This window comes from Rhamphochromis sp. 'chilingali' (assembly GCF_963969265.1).
Source record: "Rhamphochromis sp. 'chilingali' genome assembly, chromosome: 8".
NCBI classification, from domain to species: Eukaryota; Metazoa; Chordata; class Actinopteri; order Cichliformes; family Cichlidae; genus Rhamphochromis; species Rhamphochromis sp. 'chilingali'.
The window spans coordinates 21,830,910-21,851,843 of NC_137935.1; the positions used below are offsets into that span (position 1 = coordinate 21,830,910).

General features: G+C 39.5%; 1 protein-coding gene across 2 annotated transcripts in view; it reads right to left on the reverse strand.

Annotated features, from left to right (window-relative positions):
* Positions 1-1,402: 1,402 nt before the first annotated feature.
* The window catches only part of fam168a (family with sequence similarity 168 member A), a 48,069-nt gene continuing 28,537 nt past the window's right edge, over positions 1,403-20,934 (reverse strand). The window contains exons 2-8 of one of the 2 annotated variants that reach the window (XM_080890012.1): positions 17,565-17,672; positions 16,849-16,940; positions 13,065-13,142; positions 8,644-8,789; positions 7,682-7,868; positions 6,990-7,116; positions 1,403-1,439 (exon numbers count right to left, since the gene is read on the reverse strand). In XM_080890012.1, the coding sequence (XP_080746138.1) occupies positions 7,004-7,116; positions 7,682-7,868; positions 8,644-8,789; positions 13,065-13,142; positions 16,849-16,940; positions 17,565-17,626 (678 nt within the window). In that variant the 5' untranslated portion in view covers positions 17,627-17,672 and the 3' untranslated portion in view covers positions 1,403-1,439; positions 6,990-7,003. Of the gene's footprint in view, positions 1,440-2,674; positions 6,750-6,989; positions 7,117-7,681; positions 7,869-8,643; positions 8,790-13,064; positions 13,143-16,848; positions 16,941-17,564; positions 17,673-20,934 lie in introns of those variants that run through there. The other variant, XM_080890011.1, reaches the window with a different exon arrangement.

A 20,934-nucleotide genomic window follows, 5' to 3' on the forward strand; every position in this document is an offset into this window, starting at 1 on the left:
TTTTTTTCTCCCCCCCTTTCTCACTGTCCCTCTCCCCTTCTGTTTTTCCTTTCCTTCCTCTTTCTTTCTCCCTTTCCTATCTCTCACTCATGTCTGTCCCGTCTGTAACATCTGAAAATAAAATATAATAAATAATAAAAACAAAGATCGACCAAATGGACCAATACGGCAATGCCACGATGATCCATTTGGCAAAGTAAATCCATTGGGTATCCTTGTTGGTCTTCAGACAACAATTCTGATGGCTAAAGAACCAAATGGGACAGGCGGCAAAGAAAAAAAAAAAAAAACAAAAAAAAACATTGTTGGGAAATGACGTTAAAACTCTTCCCAGACTAACACACAGCAACAATTGCTTCCAGCAACAATTGCTTCCATTGCTGCCATCTTTCCTGCTTGGCACTGTTGTGACACACCTAAATGCTTCAGGCCAGCAAACTGCCAAAACTTCTGCGTTTATAGTTGTGCTCATATTTGATGAGTGGACTTGATTAGAAGCATGTGGCAGTTAATTACCCTCCTAATTACTATAGAATCAGTAAGGGCGTACGTAGTTTTATGGCTTTCATCTGAGGTTGTACTTACGTAATGTTAAGACCTGCTAAAGTTATGATGAATAAAACACTAGAATTAGGTGAGGGTTTATGACTTGATTTCTCTCTTTGTGCATATTTTGATGAATCTCAAAAAACAGTGTTTTATAAAATATACCCAACAATAAAAAAAAATTATATCATGACAACACAACCAGGAAAAAAAGGCCACACACACACAATAAGTCTTCCTTTTATAGGAAAATTTTAATAGTTATTCAATGTTCTACATTTTACAGTAAATATACAATTACAAACTTGGCTTAGTTATAGTACTAAGATCACTAACTGATCTTTTAAAAAAACAAAACAAAACAAAACCCTCAACAACAAAAAAAAAAAAACAATAATAAAAAAAAAGAAAAAAAAAAGAGGAAATTTAAAAAAGAAAAAAAAAAAAGAAAACAGATTTACACTTCATATCACAAGCCTGACGCAGGTCCTTCACTCTGGACCAAATAGCTAACATACAATTCACTTCTCTCAACGCTGAACAGACGTTGGGCTTCAGTTTCAAACACAACCTTACGGTAACAGATATACCATAGCATGTGCAAACTGGGTACCAAACTAAAACTTCCAAAGATGGGGTTGTTCATCGTACTTGATCCAGAGGGATGCAAGCAGTTTTTTTTTTTCTTCTTCTTTTGTTTTTTTGTTGTTTTTTTTGGAAGACAAGGAATTTCCACTTTTTGCATCACATTTAGTGTCAAATCAAACTAAGAGATATCTCTGACAAGTTGAAATTAAAAAGCTGCGGCAGAACATTGAAGACATTTAAGAGCCTACTATTCACTTTGATAGTAGTGTTTTAGTTTATACTTGTGAAAAACTAAGACTTTGCAACTGCAAGGCAAAAACAAAAAACAACAAAAAAAAAAAGAGAGAGAGAAGGGGAGGGGAAATGGAAGAGAGGATAGGTGTTATGAAATGCTTCTAGTCACATTTTCACTGTCAAGATAAAAAAAAGAAAGAAAATAAAAGCAAAAAAGGTTTGGAAATCTACAGGTTGACGGATGACGCGGTGAAGCAGAGTCACGGTTAAGACAAGTTTGCACACCCGCCCCCCCTCACGCTGCAAAGTGTGCAACTGCCCATTTTCACTTAAGTGCAAATTGAAATAAATGAAACAAGGAATGGAGTGAAATGAGGAAGCAGTTTCATCACTCTGGAAAAAAACTAAACAAAACTGAAACTGTTCCCAGCCTCTTCACTGGGTCTCCACATTAAAACAAAATAATTTGTTTTTGAACTTTGTTCCACAATCAAAAAAAAAAGGTCAAAAATACAGGTCTGTATTTTTAGTGATGTTCTGGTTGTCCAGACATCTAAAACTATCTCCCAATAAACCTACAGCAATTTGAGAAAGTGTTCAAAGGTGACATTTAATTGTGAGTTTTACATGCAAATGATTAAAAAGGCTCAAAGCCATCAGACACAGATGCCACATTAGACTTTGTCACCAGCGACATCTAGTGTTTAAAAAGGCGTCGATGTAACAACCATCGCTTCTGCAGTTCAGACGGGGAGGTGAGGGATGCAAACTTTAGGCAGGTTGGCACAGAAAGGTATGAGAGTTAAAAAAAAAAAAAAAAACAAGTGCTAAGAGTGAAGACGGGAGGAAACAATATATGATCCGACATCATTTTGCATCCCTGAATGTGATGAAACCAGATGTGTAATGGAATGCCGAGTGGGCACAAAGTGAAAACGGGGGTAAACCCAGAGAGGAGAGGAGCAAAAGTTAAGAGTCAGGCAGACAATATGCATCAACAGCGTGAGAAACAGGACAGCAATATGGGAAAAACCCCCAAAACTAAACAGATTCACATGAAGCCAGACGCAACGAGGACTCAGAATTCACCACTTAGGAGAACAAAGTAATATTTATCGAACAACAACTGGTGAAATATGGCACAGAACAAAGGGCACAGAGGCTGAGGGTTTTCAAGACATCATTCAATACAATTCTTTGAACCCACAAAACAGAAACGGACAGAAAAAAAGGAAAACTGATTCTAAAGGCATCCATTTCAGTTCTGTCACCGATCCTCTTTTTTAGCTTTTTTTTGTAACATATCGTAACGTCTGTAATTTCAATGGGAATCTGGTGATAAGAAATCCCACAGTTTTATGTAAAGACCTTGTGTGAACTCCACTCCCTCCTATAGAAACGGATATGAAGCGGACAGATGCAGAAGAGGTAAAACAAAAACAAAAAATAATATATATATATATATTAAAAGCACAAACAGTAGCTGCCACACTGATGCAACCATGCTTAGCTAGAAATACATTACTGTACCACTTGCTGTATAAATATACTGCATGTTTTTTAAACTTAGAAATCCAATGCTATAGTGAAATACACCTGAATATTATGCATACCCATTATGCTCAATTGACCATAGGGAAAGAAGAAGAAGAAAGGAAACAAGATTTAACTGAGAAATACTGACAAAAAGTAGTGGTTGGTTAAATAAATCCTAATGGAGTAACATCACTGCTGTCGCAAGAAAATGTAGTTTGTGAACTTGTGAAGTTTCACCAGCTTTAAATTAAAATGTACAAGATCCTTAAGCGGCGTCATTTCCTCACTCTCATGCTAAAAACACCCACTTGATATCGGCTAAAATACAAGAGTCGCTTTAAAAACGGGGCCCAAACGTAGGCGCTTTTCTTCCGACAGCGGAATTATGCGATATTTTCTTGAGAATTAACATACTAGTGTACAAACATCTGGACTAAGAATACCTCAAACACTCGACCTTATTGTTTTATTTTTAATTAGGATATAAATTGCTTCTTCCTCCGTCTTGCACTACAAAGTCTAGGTACCTGTTACTTAGCATTAAATTATAGTAGTATAGTCAAGTTTCTTTTTTTTGTCTTATGTTGTGCAATATTTCCTCACAATGTTATTCAATACTTCAAAAAAATTTGATATGTCTACTTTTCTTAGCAGTAACTGTAATAATTATTGAAAGGCGGCTGCATACGGAGCCTTGAATCCATATTTAGAGATTACAACAATATGCATTTGTTTATTTAAACCCCCCCAAAAAAGAAAATCAATTCAAAATGCTGATAAAATAATTACTGTACGTTAAAGTTGGAGGCATTCCCCTCTTATTTTATTGCAATATCAAACCACTTCATCCACATACCCGTGCGCTAAATGCTTTTTTTAAAAGACCAATCTACCCTCACAGGAATGTGAAGTTCTCCTTTGAGCTTTTTTCTTCTTGTAAATCCTGAAAAAATGCCACAGGCCTCACCTAAAAGTAAATCCCACCACGATCACGACTACCCCACACTGACGAGGACCAATACACAAAGACTTAAAGTGCCGCTATTACGTATCTGTGTTTAGATTTGCTTACATAGCCCAATGTTCTCACCGAATGGAGTCATTCTCTCCCTGAAAACACTGCCATGGAAATGCTTTGGCTGTAGCCCAGGCTCTTCTTGTGTTACATATCTATGTCACTATGTAACAGCCATAATCTTGGCCTAGAAACCAAGAAGTGAAAAAACAAACAAACACCCCACCTACTCGCCTATTATGACCTTTTTGTTGAGTTCTTGTACAAAATGATCAGTTTCTGCTGAATTACATTTGTCTCCACAACAATAATGAACCCTACATGTTTCATTTTAGCATGGCGCACAGGTATAAATATTTACTCGATCTGTATTGTATTTGACTGTAGACAAATTACCAATAAAGTTCTTCTTTCTAACATAAAAACACAAGAAGAAATGGGTGAAATAATTCCACAAAAACATCTAACAAGACTGTCATATTTTCAATTTCCTGACATTAAAGTTCAGAGATGAGAAAATCTGGCTGAAGCTAAAAGTTTGTTAGTATTTGATGGCTCTTAGAGGAGCATCCAGTTATGAATGTGACCAAGTTTGATTGTCAAACTCCTTTAAATCTGCATTCTATCTAAAGACCAGCAGATGGCGATAGCTGTGGCTGCAAAAACACTTGTGGTCCTAAAGAAGTTCACAGGCTCATCAACTCACTTTGAGTCACACTGAACAAAAAAGTCTGTTCTGTAAATCTTGGTGATTTTATTTATTTTTTTATTTTTTTAAAATGATGATTATTTGCTTGCCCATGGGCTAATGACTTGCCAATCAAAAACCAATAAAATACAGTTTCCCAGTCAGACCCACGACTCCTTGTAACATCCATTCTTTTGCAAAATGGGGCTTAAACAAACATGAGACGTCACAGTATCCATCCATCTTTTATACAGTCTGGGTACAGTGAAGATTTCAAGAGCCAGGAGCCAAAACCGAGTGTTTCGGAGAGAGAATGACAAAGTTGCTGAAGCACTGTGGGAACTAATGTGTGACTAAAAAAAACATGTTGTTGTTGTTGTTTTTAATTTGTTTAACTTTAAAATCAATGAAGTGGAAAAAATAATTGTGAATACAAGCGTAACTGGGCACTTCAAGCTACATGACTAAAAAGCCGTGCTGCAACATGGACCTTATATGCTGAACAGATTATTAACAGACTGCGTCCAATCAGAAGGCTGTGATGTGCATAACATTTAGACGGATGGACTAGATTGAATTCTATTCATCTATCCAATGATATTTATCTGACAGGCCCATTATTTAATAAAAAAAATTCAATAGTCTGGGCTCTCATCTGCAGGCCGTTTGGTTATTAGTCCTCGTCTGGAAAATGGAAGGAGGAGGACGAGATGATATATTCACAGTGAGAAAAATCAATGTGCATCACATACAGCACAAAAGAGCCGTCTGTTTGTGCACCTCCTTGCAGGCGAGTAACAAACTTAACTCTCTTGTGCCTTAAGATGACAGCTGTGAATATGTCATCTTGTCTACTGTTCTCATTCCTTCCGGCTCTCCTCCGACATCACCACCGATCCCTTTAAACTCCATCACTGCTGGCTGTGTCTCCCATGCACACCCCAGAAATCCATGTGTGCGTGTGTGTGCGTGTCCACCAGCTAAAACATAACTGGAGGTACTGTACAATAAGCGCCACTAAGTGACGGTGTTTCCCAAAACACAACAGGAGCCCCTGTGTGTGTGTGTGTGTGTGTGTGTGTGTGTGTGTGTGTGTGTGTGTGTGTGTGTGTGTGTGTGTGTGTGTGTGTGTGTCAGAAAGTGTGCACGACCGTCCAAGCTGTTGTCACTGTTAGTATAGCTGTATTTTTTTAAGGTTTTAAATGTACTTACCTACTCTAACCACAGAAAGAAAGCTGACATGACCCAAACCACCCAGGAACGTCCTCTATAGCTAGGATAAAATTTTGATAGTGTTACAACATACTAGCCTGCATAGTATGTAGCATGATGTTTGTACTAGGTACAATGCTAAAGCAGACAAAAAATGTGACGCGTAGCATTACAGGTGATGGCTGGTCAGTGCTCATAGCACTCCTATGGAGGCGTAACAACCGGGATGACAAACTACTGCTGGACACAGCTACACTGGAAGACGACCGAGATCAAACTGAAAAAGGATGAGGAAGAATTTGGGGGGAGAGACTGCAAAGTAAGGTAACTCATCTGAGTGTAGCAAAAAGAAGGAACATTAAAAATCAACAATCTGTAAAACTAAAATCCTAGTTGTGTTGAAACCCTGTGCTGATATCTAGTCATTAAAAAATTTGGCAGCATAAGTCAATAAGTCTTTGTGACCAATGGAGATGAAGAAGAATAAGTGCCCAATATTCTCCAGCCAGCTGAGTTGCAGCAGGCAGAAACACACACACACACACACACACACACACACACACACACACGCACGCACACATACACACACCAGCACAACACAGTAACAGGAGCGCTCGACACCCGTGATTGGTCAAGAGTCCTTCTGGAGTTCCAATGACAGACACAGCAAAGGAAAATGAGGAAATGAAATAAAATAACAATACAAAATAAGATAATGATTGGTTGGCAGATGAAAAGGAAAAAAGAAAAAGAAAACAAAGAAAAAGCAGCTTTTGTAAAAATGTTAGAGAATGTCGCATAATAACAATGATAGTAAAGTGGCTGTTGCACTTTAGTTTTGTTCTTGCAGACAGATGCAGAGTTCCCGTGATTACTGACGGGAGCTCGCGGTAAGATTCGAGCAGTTGCATACGATGGTGGACTCCAGATCTGGTGGGAAAGAAAAGCAGAGGAACACATAGGTGATTGAGTTAAGACTGCCTCAGACCTCTGAGGGAAGAAGGGGAAAAAAATGGCGAGGCAGCGCAGTTTGTTAAAGTCGAGAGAGACGGGGATGAGATGAGGAAAGGAAAAGGTGGAGAGGAGGGGAAGAAAAGGAGGAACCACCAGATGGAGCACAGAAACATCTTAAAGAGGAGGATCTGAAACATCAGGAGGGGAGATACTTACATGATGGATGGGCTCTACCAGTGAGGCGGTACGTAGCTGTACCCAGGTGTCCCTTGGGGCCTGTAGGTTGGCACAGTAACTGGGTGTGCTCCAATTGGGGGGTGTTGTGGCGTTGTCAGCAGAGTCCCTACACAAAGAAAACACCACCAAGGATGCAAAATCAATTTGTACCTGAGCTGCATCTACCAATCATGCACTTCTTTTTGTTTTTTTGCAGCAAAAAGGCAATAAAATAAAGAATAAAATGTTTTTTTAAGTCCAGGGACTTAAGGTAGGACTAAAAAGGTAACAAAGGGTCTTTGCTAAAAACATTTAAAATACACCAACACGCATTGGCCTGCACCATCTTCACAGATACTATCAGGGCTATTGCACTTTCACCCATCACAGGTGGGCAACAAAATCACACATTTTCATTTTTCTTTACCTTCTCGGGGGGCAAAGATGAAGAAAACGATCCTTTAATTAATGCTACAGCTTTTTTTAAGCAAACAAATTCAAAAGCTTTCATCAGTGCCGTAATAATAAGATTACTACAAAAAAACACATCAGATGCCCTCCTGACACAGCTCCAAAGGGATTTGTGTCTCCTCCAGTAGAGCCATCACAAATTATGGTCGAGAGTGAAGAACAGTTATTATGTTGGTACCATATTAGGCCCACATGGAAAGAGTTCACAGTTGCTTTCATACCTGCGCTCATGGCCATGGTTGTCCCAGCTACCATCCCCATGGCAGCCATGCCGTTGTTGCGAGGAGCAGGTACAGGGACAGGGGCCGGGTAGAGGGCTGTGGAGGGGATGCTGTTAGGCTGCACCACGGTGGTGTGATGGATCACATGTGGCTGAGCGGCAAACACTGGCTGGGTGTAGTACGCTCCCTGTCAGGACAAAACATCGGAAAACCTTCAATGATTACAAAACATCTTAGCAGAAGAAACTTCTTCAAGTGATTTTGCATTACAAGAACAAGCAAAACAGACTGAAACACAATACTTTGAAATGGACAGAAATTGAAGCCGTCTCTTCTTTCCACTGCACTTTTCAAAGCACCAAATTACAAAACAACAACATGATTGCCTTATTGTTGTTTTATTGTGTGCGACTGAATCTCAAAACCAAGTTCAATTCAATCGGTTTTCTAATTTAATAATAGCGAATGTTTATTTCCCCGCATTTTTGGATAACCAAGCGTGTTACTACCGGCTAAAGTGTGCCATAACAAAAATCAGCCAACGTCAAATGTCTGTGTTTTCATTCATCCAGGTCACGGTTGTCTAAGGACATTAGAAAATAAAGAGAGGGTTCTTTAGCCCTCGCTGATGGTAGAGAGTGACATGTTCTGTATCCAAACAGTGTCCCTGTAGGCTGGAGAAATGCGCTTTTCACTCAACAGTCCAATTCTGCAGAACAGAAGCTACCTATGAACATGATAAGTGCTCTGAATTTAAACGAGGAGAATCAACAGCCATGTGACAGACCATTTACTGTCACAAACGCTTCGCCTAATTGTTTTTAATACAGAGTAAAACGACGCAGACTGAGCAGGCAGCACAAATGTATTTACTGGAGTGGCTGCGTTAAACGGTTATGGCAGCCGAGCAGCTGCAGCAACAAACCCCATCAACATTTTCCACTCACTCCAGACATCCTCACCTGTGTGTATAGGTTCTGCTGAGGGTAGGCACTGCGGATGGGGTACATAGCTGTCGGGTACGGGGTAGGGGTCGGAGTATAAGGAGGAGGGGCTCCATTTGACTGAGTGGGGGGCACTTTGTATGGAGTTCCTGCTGGAGTATATCCTATACAACGAAAGAAAAGAGAAATACAACATAAATTTACCAGCTCACCAAGAAGAGGTCTTCTTAAATCTAGGAGAGTTTCTTATTTACACGTCAATAACACATTAGAATAATGAGATTGAATTCTCCACACTGTCTTTAGTCAGTTGAGCTCTCACACTGGGTTTTTATGAGTAACTCTATACCTTAAACATTTCATTGTTGTGTGTGTTTCTATGTTTAGGGGGAGCAGCAGCAACCAAAGAGAGTACAGACTCACCCTTTTAGCACTCATCCTCACATCTCATTATTTGCATTTCCTATAAAATCCACCAGATGGGGACGACTGCCATCTTTTGATGGGATTTGAATATCGAAACAATAAAGCTGACAGTTTATGTATATTTATCCAGTTTAAGCACGAGCTTTGAAGATAGGGGCTTTGCACTGTGTATTGAAAAAGCCATCTACTGACTGTATGTGAGGTATTTTCAGGTTTTTTTTCACAGATTATATTCTGCAGTATACGCTGAAACCAACAACCACAGCAGAGCTGCAACATCATTTCACATAGTATCCCCCCTGTAGCTGACGCTACGTCACTGGATGAAAAGCATGACGTTGGGGACAGTAAAGGAATCTGGCTCAGACCGCTGCATTCATGTCCGCTCTGATCTCTGGGGGTGTAGTACCTCTGAGCCGCCACCTGGAGGAGCCTGAAGGTCAAACATGCTACTAGCTAGTTGCTGCTGCTGTGGAGCTTATGAAAGCACTTTTCTCACACAAGGACAAGGGAACAAAGAGATGCTGGCGCTGCTCTGTGGCTAAAAGTCTGTGTCTGTGTGTGTGTGTGTGTGTGTGTGTGTGTGTGTGTGTGTGTGTGTACACACATGCTCTCACATTCATTCTTTGCACTAACATGCATGCAGGGCATTAAAGGACAATGGTGCGTGACAATCACACAAAAGCCCTGCTGATAGAAAACACTTTGTCTCCTCAGCGGTCTTGAGAAATAATGACCAAGACACGTTTTCTAATCAGACGGAGGCTGGCTTGTCTGGCCGATTCATTGTTGTCACTGATACAAAATCTAAACATTTTAATTTCCCCATAAATTAACCACTGTGGAGTAAAGGGTAAGATATCTGCAGTCAAGCACACGCACACACACACAAAAAAACAAAAAACAAAAAAAAAAAAAAAAACCCAAACCAAAACAACCCTGATAATGAGTCTCGGGTTTCGGCTGGAACAAAGCTGACAGAGCTTTGCCAAAGCATACCTGATATTTGGTTAGACTTCCAAAAGACGGAAAACAAACTCAGGGAGGGAACAAGGGGAGGAAGCTTCAAAAGCGGCACAGATGAAAAGTACAACCCCCACCCTCTCTGCTCGAGTACCACACTCAATATTTAAGACAATAGAAAACAATTTCAGTCGCTATCTTCGCTCCCTGCTGAGGAAATTAAATTTAATCCATACGTCCAGTAGCATTTTTTTTCTGAAAGGTACTTTAATCAAAATTTAAAGCAATTAATAGATTCTTGCATGATTATATATCACATCTTTACTGCTGTTATAAAAACACATCATTATCTCTGAATTCAGTAACAATGCATGTGTTCAAAGACTCCATTAAATAAAAACATCTTGCTGACACTACAAATCATTTATTTATTTTTCCCTGAGCTCATTATCAGTCCCATTCATTTCACCATTCCTACTCTTTTGGTTATTTTTTTTTTTTAAATCTTTTTATTTAATTGCTCAACGTTGAACAATCCTTGTTGACTTCCTTCCTCGCCTACCCCCAATCAGATCAAATTGCATTACTGTATAATTACCTTTATTACCACAAATCTGCACAAGATTGAAAAATTGATATCCCGAATGAGCAGAACGATGAATTTAATGCTTTCAAACAATGTAATAAATGTTTTTTTTCTTACGCTTGGACTACAAGAAAGCCTGCAATCACCAAACCTAAACCATCTATACATGCATATCAGGAAAGCACAACTGTAGTCCCATCTGCTGAGGGGACCACACAATGAACCCCAACAGAGCACGCATTTGCTGCTATATGGGCACTAGCAGCTGCTACTGGCTAGCTTCCCACTCCTTCGCCATTAATGCCCCTTTAGGCTGAGATCATCACTTAATTCATATTGCCTTTAAACGACTCGAGTCTGTGTGCAGCTCTAAACAACATTGTAACTGCATGAGTGATGGTAATGCTCCGTCAATTTTTATGAGCATGGTTTGGTTCGTAACTTAATTGTAACCGCACGTGACTCTGATAACCATTAAATATGTAGGAAACTGTATTTGCTTTAGGTTAAACACGCATCATAAACGGACAAACTCATTGCATCTCTACGCAGCGCTGCAGTGCCGCAGTAGCAGTGATGGATCCTCTTTAAATTAAAATGTCATCAGTGTGTAATTTATTCAATACATTAAGTGTTAGACAACCTTAACCTTAACACTGACTAACTTTCATTTCACACCATCACATTACTCAGCTGCCAGACTGCGCGGTTACAGATTACTCATCAGAAAGATAAAAACATTTCTGAAAATTATTAAGATAAATTGGAGGCGCAGTTTGTTCAGGCTTTTCAAGGCATTTCACAAACACTCGGTTCTGAGTTTTTAATGATCATTTCTGCATCACGGCAGAATTCACAACGAGCAAACTAGGAACAGTAATAGCACTGGACTCAAATTCACCAATGCAGGGATGAAAAAGCACGTATGCTAGGAAAAGAAGGCTTGTGAATTTATGTACCCATTTAACTCCACCTCAGTGTGAGGTTCTCTCCTGTAATCTTGCTGTCATTTTAAGTCATGTTAGTTTCTCTCCTTTGTGCTGCTTCACTCTGCGTGTGGGTGTAACCACTCCTAACCAGCTTGGTCTCGTGGTAAAACGAGAGAAAAGACTTTTTTTAAATTTTATTTTATTCACACGGACATGAATTGTCACATTTTTTGCCATTAAAGTCAGCATTCCTCTTAAATTCTTGTATTTCAGTTGGAATTATGCTTTGAGCAGCCTGTAGCTCGTATGCTGTCGTGAGGCTTTCAGCGAGGACGCATCACCCTGACAACCAACAAGTCTTTAAAAAAAGAAAAAGAAAAAAGGGGCAGCGGTTGTAGTTTGACCCAAACAATGATTGAAGTGCTTTTACTGGCTAAACTTAACAGAGCAGTTTTATTAAGGAAGTTAAAGCGCCTCTTGGCTGCTGTTGTGATGAACTGATTTTATATAAATAAAACTGAATTAAAAATAGCATGAGTGGCAAAAATGTAGTCATGTAGTTCTCTTAGAACAAAACAAAAAAATCTTCTACTTTGTTTACATGTAGATATGAGGAAACTGTGGTCAGGAACAAAAAAAAATTGAAAAGTCACAAGCTTTTAATAAACTGGTGTGAGACTGTCGTGTTGACTTAATGCACACACAGTCATGTAGACATTCAGAGTCTCAGTAAACATGCCCTTCAGTAGTTCATCGGGCAACTTAGAATACCTTTTTTTTTTTTTACTAAACTACTAAAACTACATATATGTTCTCCATATTTTGTATTTTACTTTACTTTCCCAAGTTGATAAAATCATTAGTGTTTTTAAACAATCACAACCATGTGGATGTGATGTGGCCGCCTTGTATTTTGAGCCTGGTCGATGTTACTGTTACTTACTCGGGAGCCAAATGAAGCATGACAGAAATTATTTGTAAAAGCATTTGTCTATTTTCCATTCTGCGTTGCTTTGCCTTAATATAAATCGTTTCTCATGTTTTAACTATTCTAATCTTGTATTCAATTCAATTCATTTTCATTTATATAGCACCAAATCACAATAACAGTCGCCTTGAGGTGCTTTATATTATGAGGTGAGACCCTAGAATAATACAGAGTAAAAACCAACAAACTTCTCACTAACTGCTCGCTCATAGGGGGGAAGGAAAAAAAAACCTTTTAACATGAAGAAACCTCTGGCAGAACCAGGCAAATAAATCAACCCAGCAAAGGCAGGCAGAAGAAAACAGTCTAGTAGCTTAATACTTGTAGCTGCATGATAATGATTTGTCTGAATTCATCAGTGTGTGTCTTGCATCGTGCACACAAACTTCAATGGTTCCTTGTAGTGCAATTATTCCTTTATTCTTCTTAGAAAAAGAGAAAGAGCCCCTAATTAACTCTGAAAATTACTCTAAACTGACAATTTCTCCCAAGATATTACCTTGTTAAATATGAGCTCTCTGTGTATGGGGAGGAGGGTAGAGCTTACCTGGTGGATACCCAGGACTGCCTGTTTGGTACAGGTTGGTGTAGGTAGGAGCTGTAGCAGGATACCCCCCTGGATAGCCTGCAAGACGCCACAGGCGAGACAGAAAATATTAGAAACCTTAACATCAAGCAGAGGGGACGCACAACTGAAGTCCCCCTCCTTTCCCCAACCCGCTCACTTATTCACACAGACACACAGGTAGGGGAGTATTTGGTTTGAAGCAGGATGTGCACAGATGGCGCTCATTAAAAAAATGTCTGCACCAATAACACAGTTGGCTGAATGCGTCTTACATACACTAATTTGGCAGACGGGACACACCTGCCAATATGGTGTGGGAGGAGAGACAAATTCAGAAACATTAGCAATGCCTGCAGACACGTGCGAGGGATGCACGCACGCATGCACCACGCATCCTCCCGTGCGTCATAAATTACGTGTCGAGCGAACAAAAAGTCAATCTGACCTGCGAAAAAGCTTCTCCTTATAAAAAGGTGCAGGTTCGACAGGGCGAGACAAAGACGATGGAAGTAAAAGGGGGGGAAAAAGCAGCACAGAGTGAAGAGAGGGAGTGTAAGCGAGCTAAGTGCTGTTCTCTCCTCACTCTTTGCTATTATTGGCAGACAGTCTCGCAGATCTGTTCTGTAGCCGTGAGCCTCCGCTATATCGAACTTTGGCTGCTGTAGGTTGAGATACGGTCGGATGTAACAGTTCCAATAAACGCAGTTATAAGACGGTCGAGATGTTAATCACGATCACACAACATCCCGTGTTTATTTCGTTCATGCTAATGCAAAGAATACTTTTTAATTTAACAACACAGCAGACACACGCATGCATAAAATTAAAGCATAGCATAATGAGCACTCAAAAATCTACAGATTGGTTCCGGAAAAATCAGAAAATAGTAAGTCATCAATCTTCATTGTTTTTATTTCAGATTTGGAGGATGTGTTTCTGGTCAGGAAAAAAACAAAACCAAACAGAAATCATGAAGATTTAAAATAAACTTTTTTTTTTAAATTTCTCACCTTTTTTGAAGGAAAAAAAAAAAGTGGCACAATCTGCATTTACACTACAATTCAGTGTTATATTAAAGAAACAGCTTCTTGCCAGTTCATCATAAGCACCAATTAAAGAGTCCTGAATCAGATGACACATTAACACAACAGATGTTGCTACACTCCAGTTAAACATGCATGCTACGATCCAACTTTAACACCACAAGTTGGATTTTCCCCTTTAACTGAATCCATCTTAAAAATATATATAGATCAGTAGCTTTCACTTCAGTATACTATAACTTTATAACCAGAGGTGGGACCAAGTCATTGTTTTGCAAGTCTCAAGTAAGTCTCAAGTCTTTATCCTCAAGTCTCAAGTCAAGTCTCAAGTAATGTCAGGCAAGTCAGAGTCGAGTCTCAAGTCACTGGTGTAAAAGTCCGAGTCAAGTCACAAGTCTGAAATTTTGAATTTCAAGTCCTTTCGAGTCTTTAAAAAAAAAAACGAAAAAAAGCATGTTGCAGTTATGCTAAATGTAAATATTAGACCATGTAATTTTTAAATCTGTGTTTTTCTCAACACATGACAAAATAGTGAACTTAGAAAATATACACAAATTGTGAAATTGCACCTCTTTAAAATGCAGCTCAATTAAACCTAGCTCCAAGAATAATTTTCACCGACAGTTCTGAGATAAGCTGCATGTTATTCTTGGATGCGGTTGTAGGACCGGCTTTAAAATCGCATGACAAAAATATCATACATAAGTAAATGATTTTTTTTTTTTTAAATATCATTTAAAAAAAAAAAAAAACTGCATCACCAACGTAGCCTGGACAACATTTGCTAGTTAGATGAAGTCAGCTATCTCATCGTAGCATATTTATAATTATACGGTTCTTGGAGTGAGTGCATACACTCATGAAGTTTAGTAACTTCCGGTCACTGCAACAAGCCCAGGTACAGTTTACCGACGGATGGGTGCAGGACCTTGAAATGCACCGTGTAGAAAGTAAAGACCATCGTACGTATCATAAGTTTACCAGTCTCACAAATCGTCATCATAAATACACATTCGTTAACCGTTTATTAATAGGACCTTTGAGCTCAACGGTAATTAATTAGTAGTGGAAATAATTTCTGGTACCCATCACAGAAATGTAGCAGTGACAATAATATTGTATGCTGTAATCGTACTGGGCAATTGGTGATACAAAACAACTGTTTTATCCTGTGAATAAAAGTATATGTTTTTGTCAGTGTACCATAATAACAGAAGCGAAACGCAATATTGTGTCAGGACAATTCACTATTTATGCACAATAAATAAAGGAGCATAGCGCGACAATTTCTGTTCAGCGCCAGACTTGCTTGTAACCTATATCACCAATTATGTTAAGAAAAATGACGCATTAACTACAACAGCAGACTGACCTTTGTGGAAATGCTTGGAGCAGACTAACCTGTGAGCTGGAGTGTTCTGGGACGTTATATTTGATCTTTGAATGGCTGCAATCCAGGCCATCCGTCGCCTCTTTGTTACTTCGGAAACATGGCTCGAACAATTTCTCTTCAACGACGTAATCCGATAAAAACGATCTCTTTACCCGTCGGCTTCCCGTGGCTGTCATGCGACCGGCTATTGCAGTTAATAATACAACGGCTTCTTGACATTTTTGTGTTTCTTTTTATCGCTGTATAACTGATTTTAATTGAAAGCCTGCGTGCGCTAGTACCGCTTGCCACGAGTTCCCAGAATCCTTTGCGGTTCTACCCGTGAATGACGTCACATTTTCAATCTCTATATAATATGCATGTTAAATTTTATATTTGGGGTAAAATATCAAGTCTTTTCAAGTAAACCGGTTTGGTGTAAAAGTCCAAGTCAAGTCACAAGTCTTAGAACATTTTTTCAAGTCAAGTCTAAAGTCATAAAATTAATGACTCGAGTCTGACTCGAGTCCAAGTCATGTGACTCGAGTCCACACCTCTGTTTATAACTATTATAACCTTTGAGGCCCAAGATTAACAATGGCCTATATTTTTGTCTCTTTCCTTTTATCTCTTCTTGCAAACTCACTTCCTTGGGCACTTTATTAGGTGCACTTTGCTCCCTTTGCATTTGTAGCACAGATTCAACAACGAAACATTCAGGTTTTGACCCATATGGATATGACAGCATCACAAAGTTGCTGCAATTTTGTCAGCTGCACGTCCATGATGCAATCCTGTTACACCGCATCCCAAAAGATGCTCTACAAGACTGAGATTTGGTGGCTGTGGAGGCACTGTTCATGTCTTGTTGATGCCAAATGTCTATTCTCTGTAAACGTGAGAGATGGTTGTGTGGGAAAATCCCAGTAGATCAGCAGCTTCTGAAATACTCAGACTGCACAAACAACCACACCATGTTCAAAGTTACTTAAATCATCCATTGTGATGCTTTGTTTGAACTTCAACAGGTTATCCTAACAATGACATGTAGTCATTGTTTAAAAAAAAAAAAAAAAAAAAAAGCAGCTAAACAAGTTCTATTATAAAGTGCCCAGTAAGTGTATATACAAGAGAGAATATAATTCGATTTTTTACTGTACTGCATAATTGATTGCTGGAGTCACTGGTAGGGATGTTAATAGAAACAATGTTTTTTTGCACAAACTTGAATACAATGTCATATTAGCATTTCTGTCCTATCAGAACTCTGTTAGGCATATCTCAACTGGCTTAAACCTCGGTATTCAGTATTGAAGACGTCCACAGACGTACAGGTCTGCCATCTTACCTGTGAAGGCCATATTCTTGGGGTTTCCATATGGAGTTCCAGGCTGGACAGGGCTGTAGACTGGATTCATAGCTGAAGATAACCTGTTCTTACTAGGAGAGAGAAAGAAACAGAAAAAGTGGAAAACAGAAGAGAGAGAGTTAAGAAAAGACATGGAGGGGAAAAGAGACATTAAGCCATGTAAACTGGAAAGAAAATTGTTACCATTATCAAGCACACTCACCACACGCATAATCCCAGAGTCAGATTCTTAAAGCGGCATCCAGCTGAAGGATTTTGCTGGCATGCAACAAAATCAAGCCCTGCGACTCCCCAACCTCAAAGCAGGCTCAATATAAGTATGGACTTAAAAACACAGACTGCTTGGATTTAAAAGAAAAATGCACAAGTTCTGACTCAAAGGCACAAGAATGCTTGGATCAATTGAAAAAGAACGCTTTGGTTCAATGCTGCTACCTGCCTTATTTTCCCACCACTGCACCAACAAGGCGCTACCTTCTGGGTTTTTCAGACACGGGGCCAGTAATCAATTCAGATTGGGGAAAATGGTCGGGCTGAAGGTGCCAGATAATGACCCATAAGGCATCCTTCTCCACACCGTAGAAGACTTCAAGTGCACGCTCTTCATTTCCACTTACCTGCTCATTGTGAATACAGGCCTACGAAATTTCGTGTGTGTGTGCGCATGTAAGTGTGTGTGCATGCGTGCCCCGTACCTCTTGTGCGTGTCTGGTTGATACATGAAACTGAATTTGTCTGTGGGATGCCCGCTCGCCATTCTTGCTGTATGCAAATGAGGAAGGAGTGGAAGTGGATATGCAAATCTGAAATTAAAACAGCGAGAGGTCATGATTACAATGAACACAAGGGAAAAAAATTAATTAAAAGAAAAACAGCAAAATAATAATAAAGAAAAAAGCAAGCACCAGTGCAACAGCAAATGGTTAGTGATAGCAGCAAGGGAGACAGTGATCAGGACCATGTCTGAGTGAGTGTTTGTGTTAACATTGTGTCTTTAATGTGCTCGATACAGCATGGATTAAAAAAAGGATGTGTGATAACTTCTCTCAGTTTTAAGGTGTGTGCAAGTGAAGCAGTTTCCAGAGGTGCTTGGAGATTATTAATATGGGTGTTAATAGAATAGAATAGCCCTTTATTGTCATTGTACATGTACAAAAAGAAATTGTGGAAATTTGCATAAACTTTACAATGCGTGTCCCAAAGGAGAGTGAAAAATGAATATGGACTTGCATGTACATATGTGATGTCCTGTTCAGAACGACAAGTACAAGAAGCAAAGCTCAACATCAACACAGCCAATGGAAAAGCACAGCACATCCAGTGAAAGGTGCAAGTGGAAAAGCAACACAACGGTACTGGGGTGGGGGGGGGGGGTACCAAGCTGAGTTTTGCACCGAGCCAAGAGTAAGCGTGATCCAGAATTATAAGAGAGCTGCACAAACACAGAGTGAAACGGCTGAGCAATAACTGAAGAGAGGAAAGGTGTGCGCGGGCTGTGTGTTATATGAGTTCATGTGTAGCTTGTGTTGATTTTAACCCCCCTTCTCTTTGAAATTTCGGACTTGGCATGTGATGGCAGGGATCAGAGTGGTGCATTGTGGTTTTGAGTGCGGGCCCATAAAACACTGTGTTGGATGTTACGTGGTGATCCCTCTAAACACAGCACATCCCTCACCCAGTCGCCGTATAAAAAACCTATCAAAATGTATTACGTGTGCGACTTCAGTTTGCACTGTTCCATCCTGAGCTTCTGCTTCATGGACAGTTAACAACTGACAAAACACAAACCCTTTACACGATTATTGCGTTGGTGTCATAAGAGCTGGGCATACGCTGTAACATGGTGATGCCAAACGGCACCAAGTGACACTTCAGATTAGCCAAGGAAGCATGCCGGTGCTTTGTAAAATAGCACTGACGTCAAAACACCCCAAAACGCAGACAAATAAATGCAAGCACAAAACACGTGGGTGAGGTTGCTTTTCAGTTGTTTTGTGTGCGAATCCCCTTTAAAAATACATGCTCATCCTCCCCCCCCCCCCCCCAAAAAAAAATAACATGAACCTGTGTGTCTGTGGGTGTGCAAGACAACAAAAGTGGTGATATGCAAGCCGTGCTTCATTACTGAAACTCATGTCTCATAGCTAAAGAATGTGTCAGGGGAATTGATTAACCTACTGGCACCTTCCTTTTTCTCTTCACTGCACTTCGTTGTTTAATTTATCATTAGCCTTCTCTACCTCAGTTAATCAGTACCTCTGCATGCAAAACAACACTTTGATTGTAGCAGAATTACGTGTACAGAGATACGTGCAAACCCGGTTACACTAAAGTACTGTGCAAAAACCTTGCACCACCCTCTTTTCTTTTGTAATTTGCTTCCAGGGAGCCAGATTTTGTTATAATTTTTTTAAAGTGATCTTGGTAATAGTTTTCCAGGCTTTCTGAAGAACTTTCAAACCTTTTCTTGGTACATTGGCTACTTTTTCACTCATTTTCGATCAGAGAAATTATTTGTTGTTGTTAAACTATTTAACGCGGACATATGAATCATTCAAGCTTAAAAAAGGCACGTAACTCGAGGGATGAAGCAATGCGTTTACACACAGACAACTTAGCAACAAATCACTTCTAAAATTCTATCTTGAGGCACTTTGTTACTAGCCTGCCAGTAAAACACTTCCTTTGTTCCCATTTCTTTGGTTGAACTTATGAAAAAAACAAAACAAAGATAACACAGCCCAAGACGGCATTTTTTCACCAACAACATGATTCCTAAAGAGCTATTAGAAAATACTGAGAAAAATGGAAAAATGGAAAGAGGAGCTAAAGAATTATCTACAGCCGATGAACAATATCTTAAAGTCATATACATGTATCCAGCATCGTATAAGACCTGATGCAGGACTTATATGATACAGGAGATGCATCGGGAAGCTGTCAAGCAGCCATTCTCTAGGAAGGGAATGCAGTGATGAATCAAAACCATAATCAGTGTCTACGGAGGAGGTCAGGAGACAGGTATTAACTCTCTACATCCATCTGTAAAAAAACGGTGAAAGCCATGTCGTGGTGTGGAGCTGCATTTCTTGTTAAAATTGATCCAATTATCAACACAGAAAAGTATCATCAGATTTTGACCCACAAGGAAAAAAAAGCTTAATTTTGCAGCATGGCAAAGATCCCAAACACACTGCCAACGCAGTGAAAACAAACCTGGATAGAAAAACACACAAGATAGAACATTGTCAGTCATGTATGGGCCTCTGGAGAGCCCGGACATCAACATTACTGAAGTAGTGTGTGATCATTTTACCTAACATTCTCCCATTTTGTATCCTGTTAAGATGCTAAAAATATATTAAAGTAATGCTACGAATTTCAATGTGTGAATCAACAGAAGTAAAAAGGAAACTGAAAAATTGTCACAAATTATAGTCCAAGATAAAAACGTGCATCAAGGTTAAATTAAGGACAATTCATATGATTGAACACAACAGATTGCTACCAAAGCACAAAGAAAAACGAATGTCTTTCCTCAAAAAAAATTCTTAATTAAAAGAAGAAACCACAAACAAGCCAGTTTTGTTCAAGTTCTCAATATTTGGGTTAACAGGCCTTTTAATGAAAAAAACTAAAATCAAATGAAAAGGTACAGCAGGCCATGTAAGAGTATTAATCAGTAATACTATATAAAGGTCAAAACCTTTTATATATTAACACATAGACAAACCATCCCTGAGGGGCCTGTCCTCAAAACACACACGTACACAATTACAGCTCTGAATGAATAGAGGAGTGAGAAACGGGTGTGTTCATCTGTTTCACTGCACCCATGTGAATGCAGAAAAAGGTGATGAAAAGTTAAAACGGGAGAACAAGAGCGGCTGGACAATGCATCATAATGAGGGTGTGCACAAGAAACAGAGGACTGCAGAAATGCATGTGGTGAGTAGGAGTGTCCAACCATGCCTCCATTTGTTTTCGGGGGGAGGTGATGAGGTCTCTACTCCTAAAAAGCCCCTTTCTAACCAGAAGACCTTCTGTTCGGCACTGCATTATGGT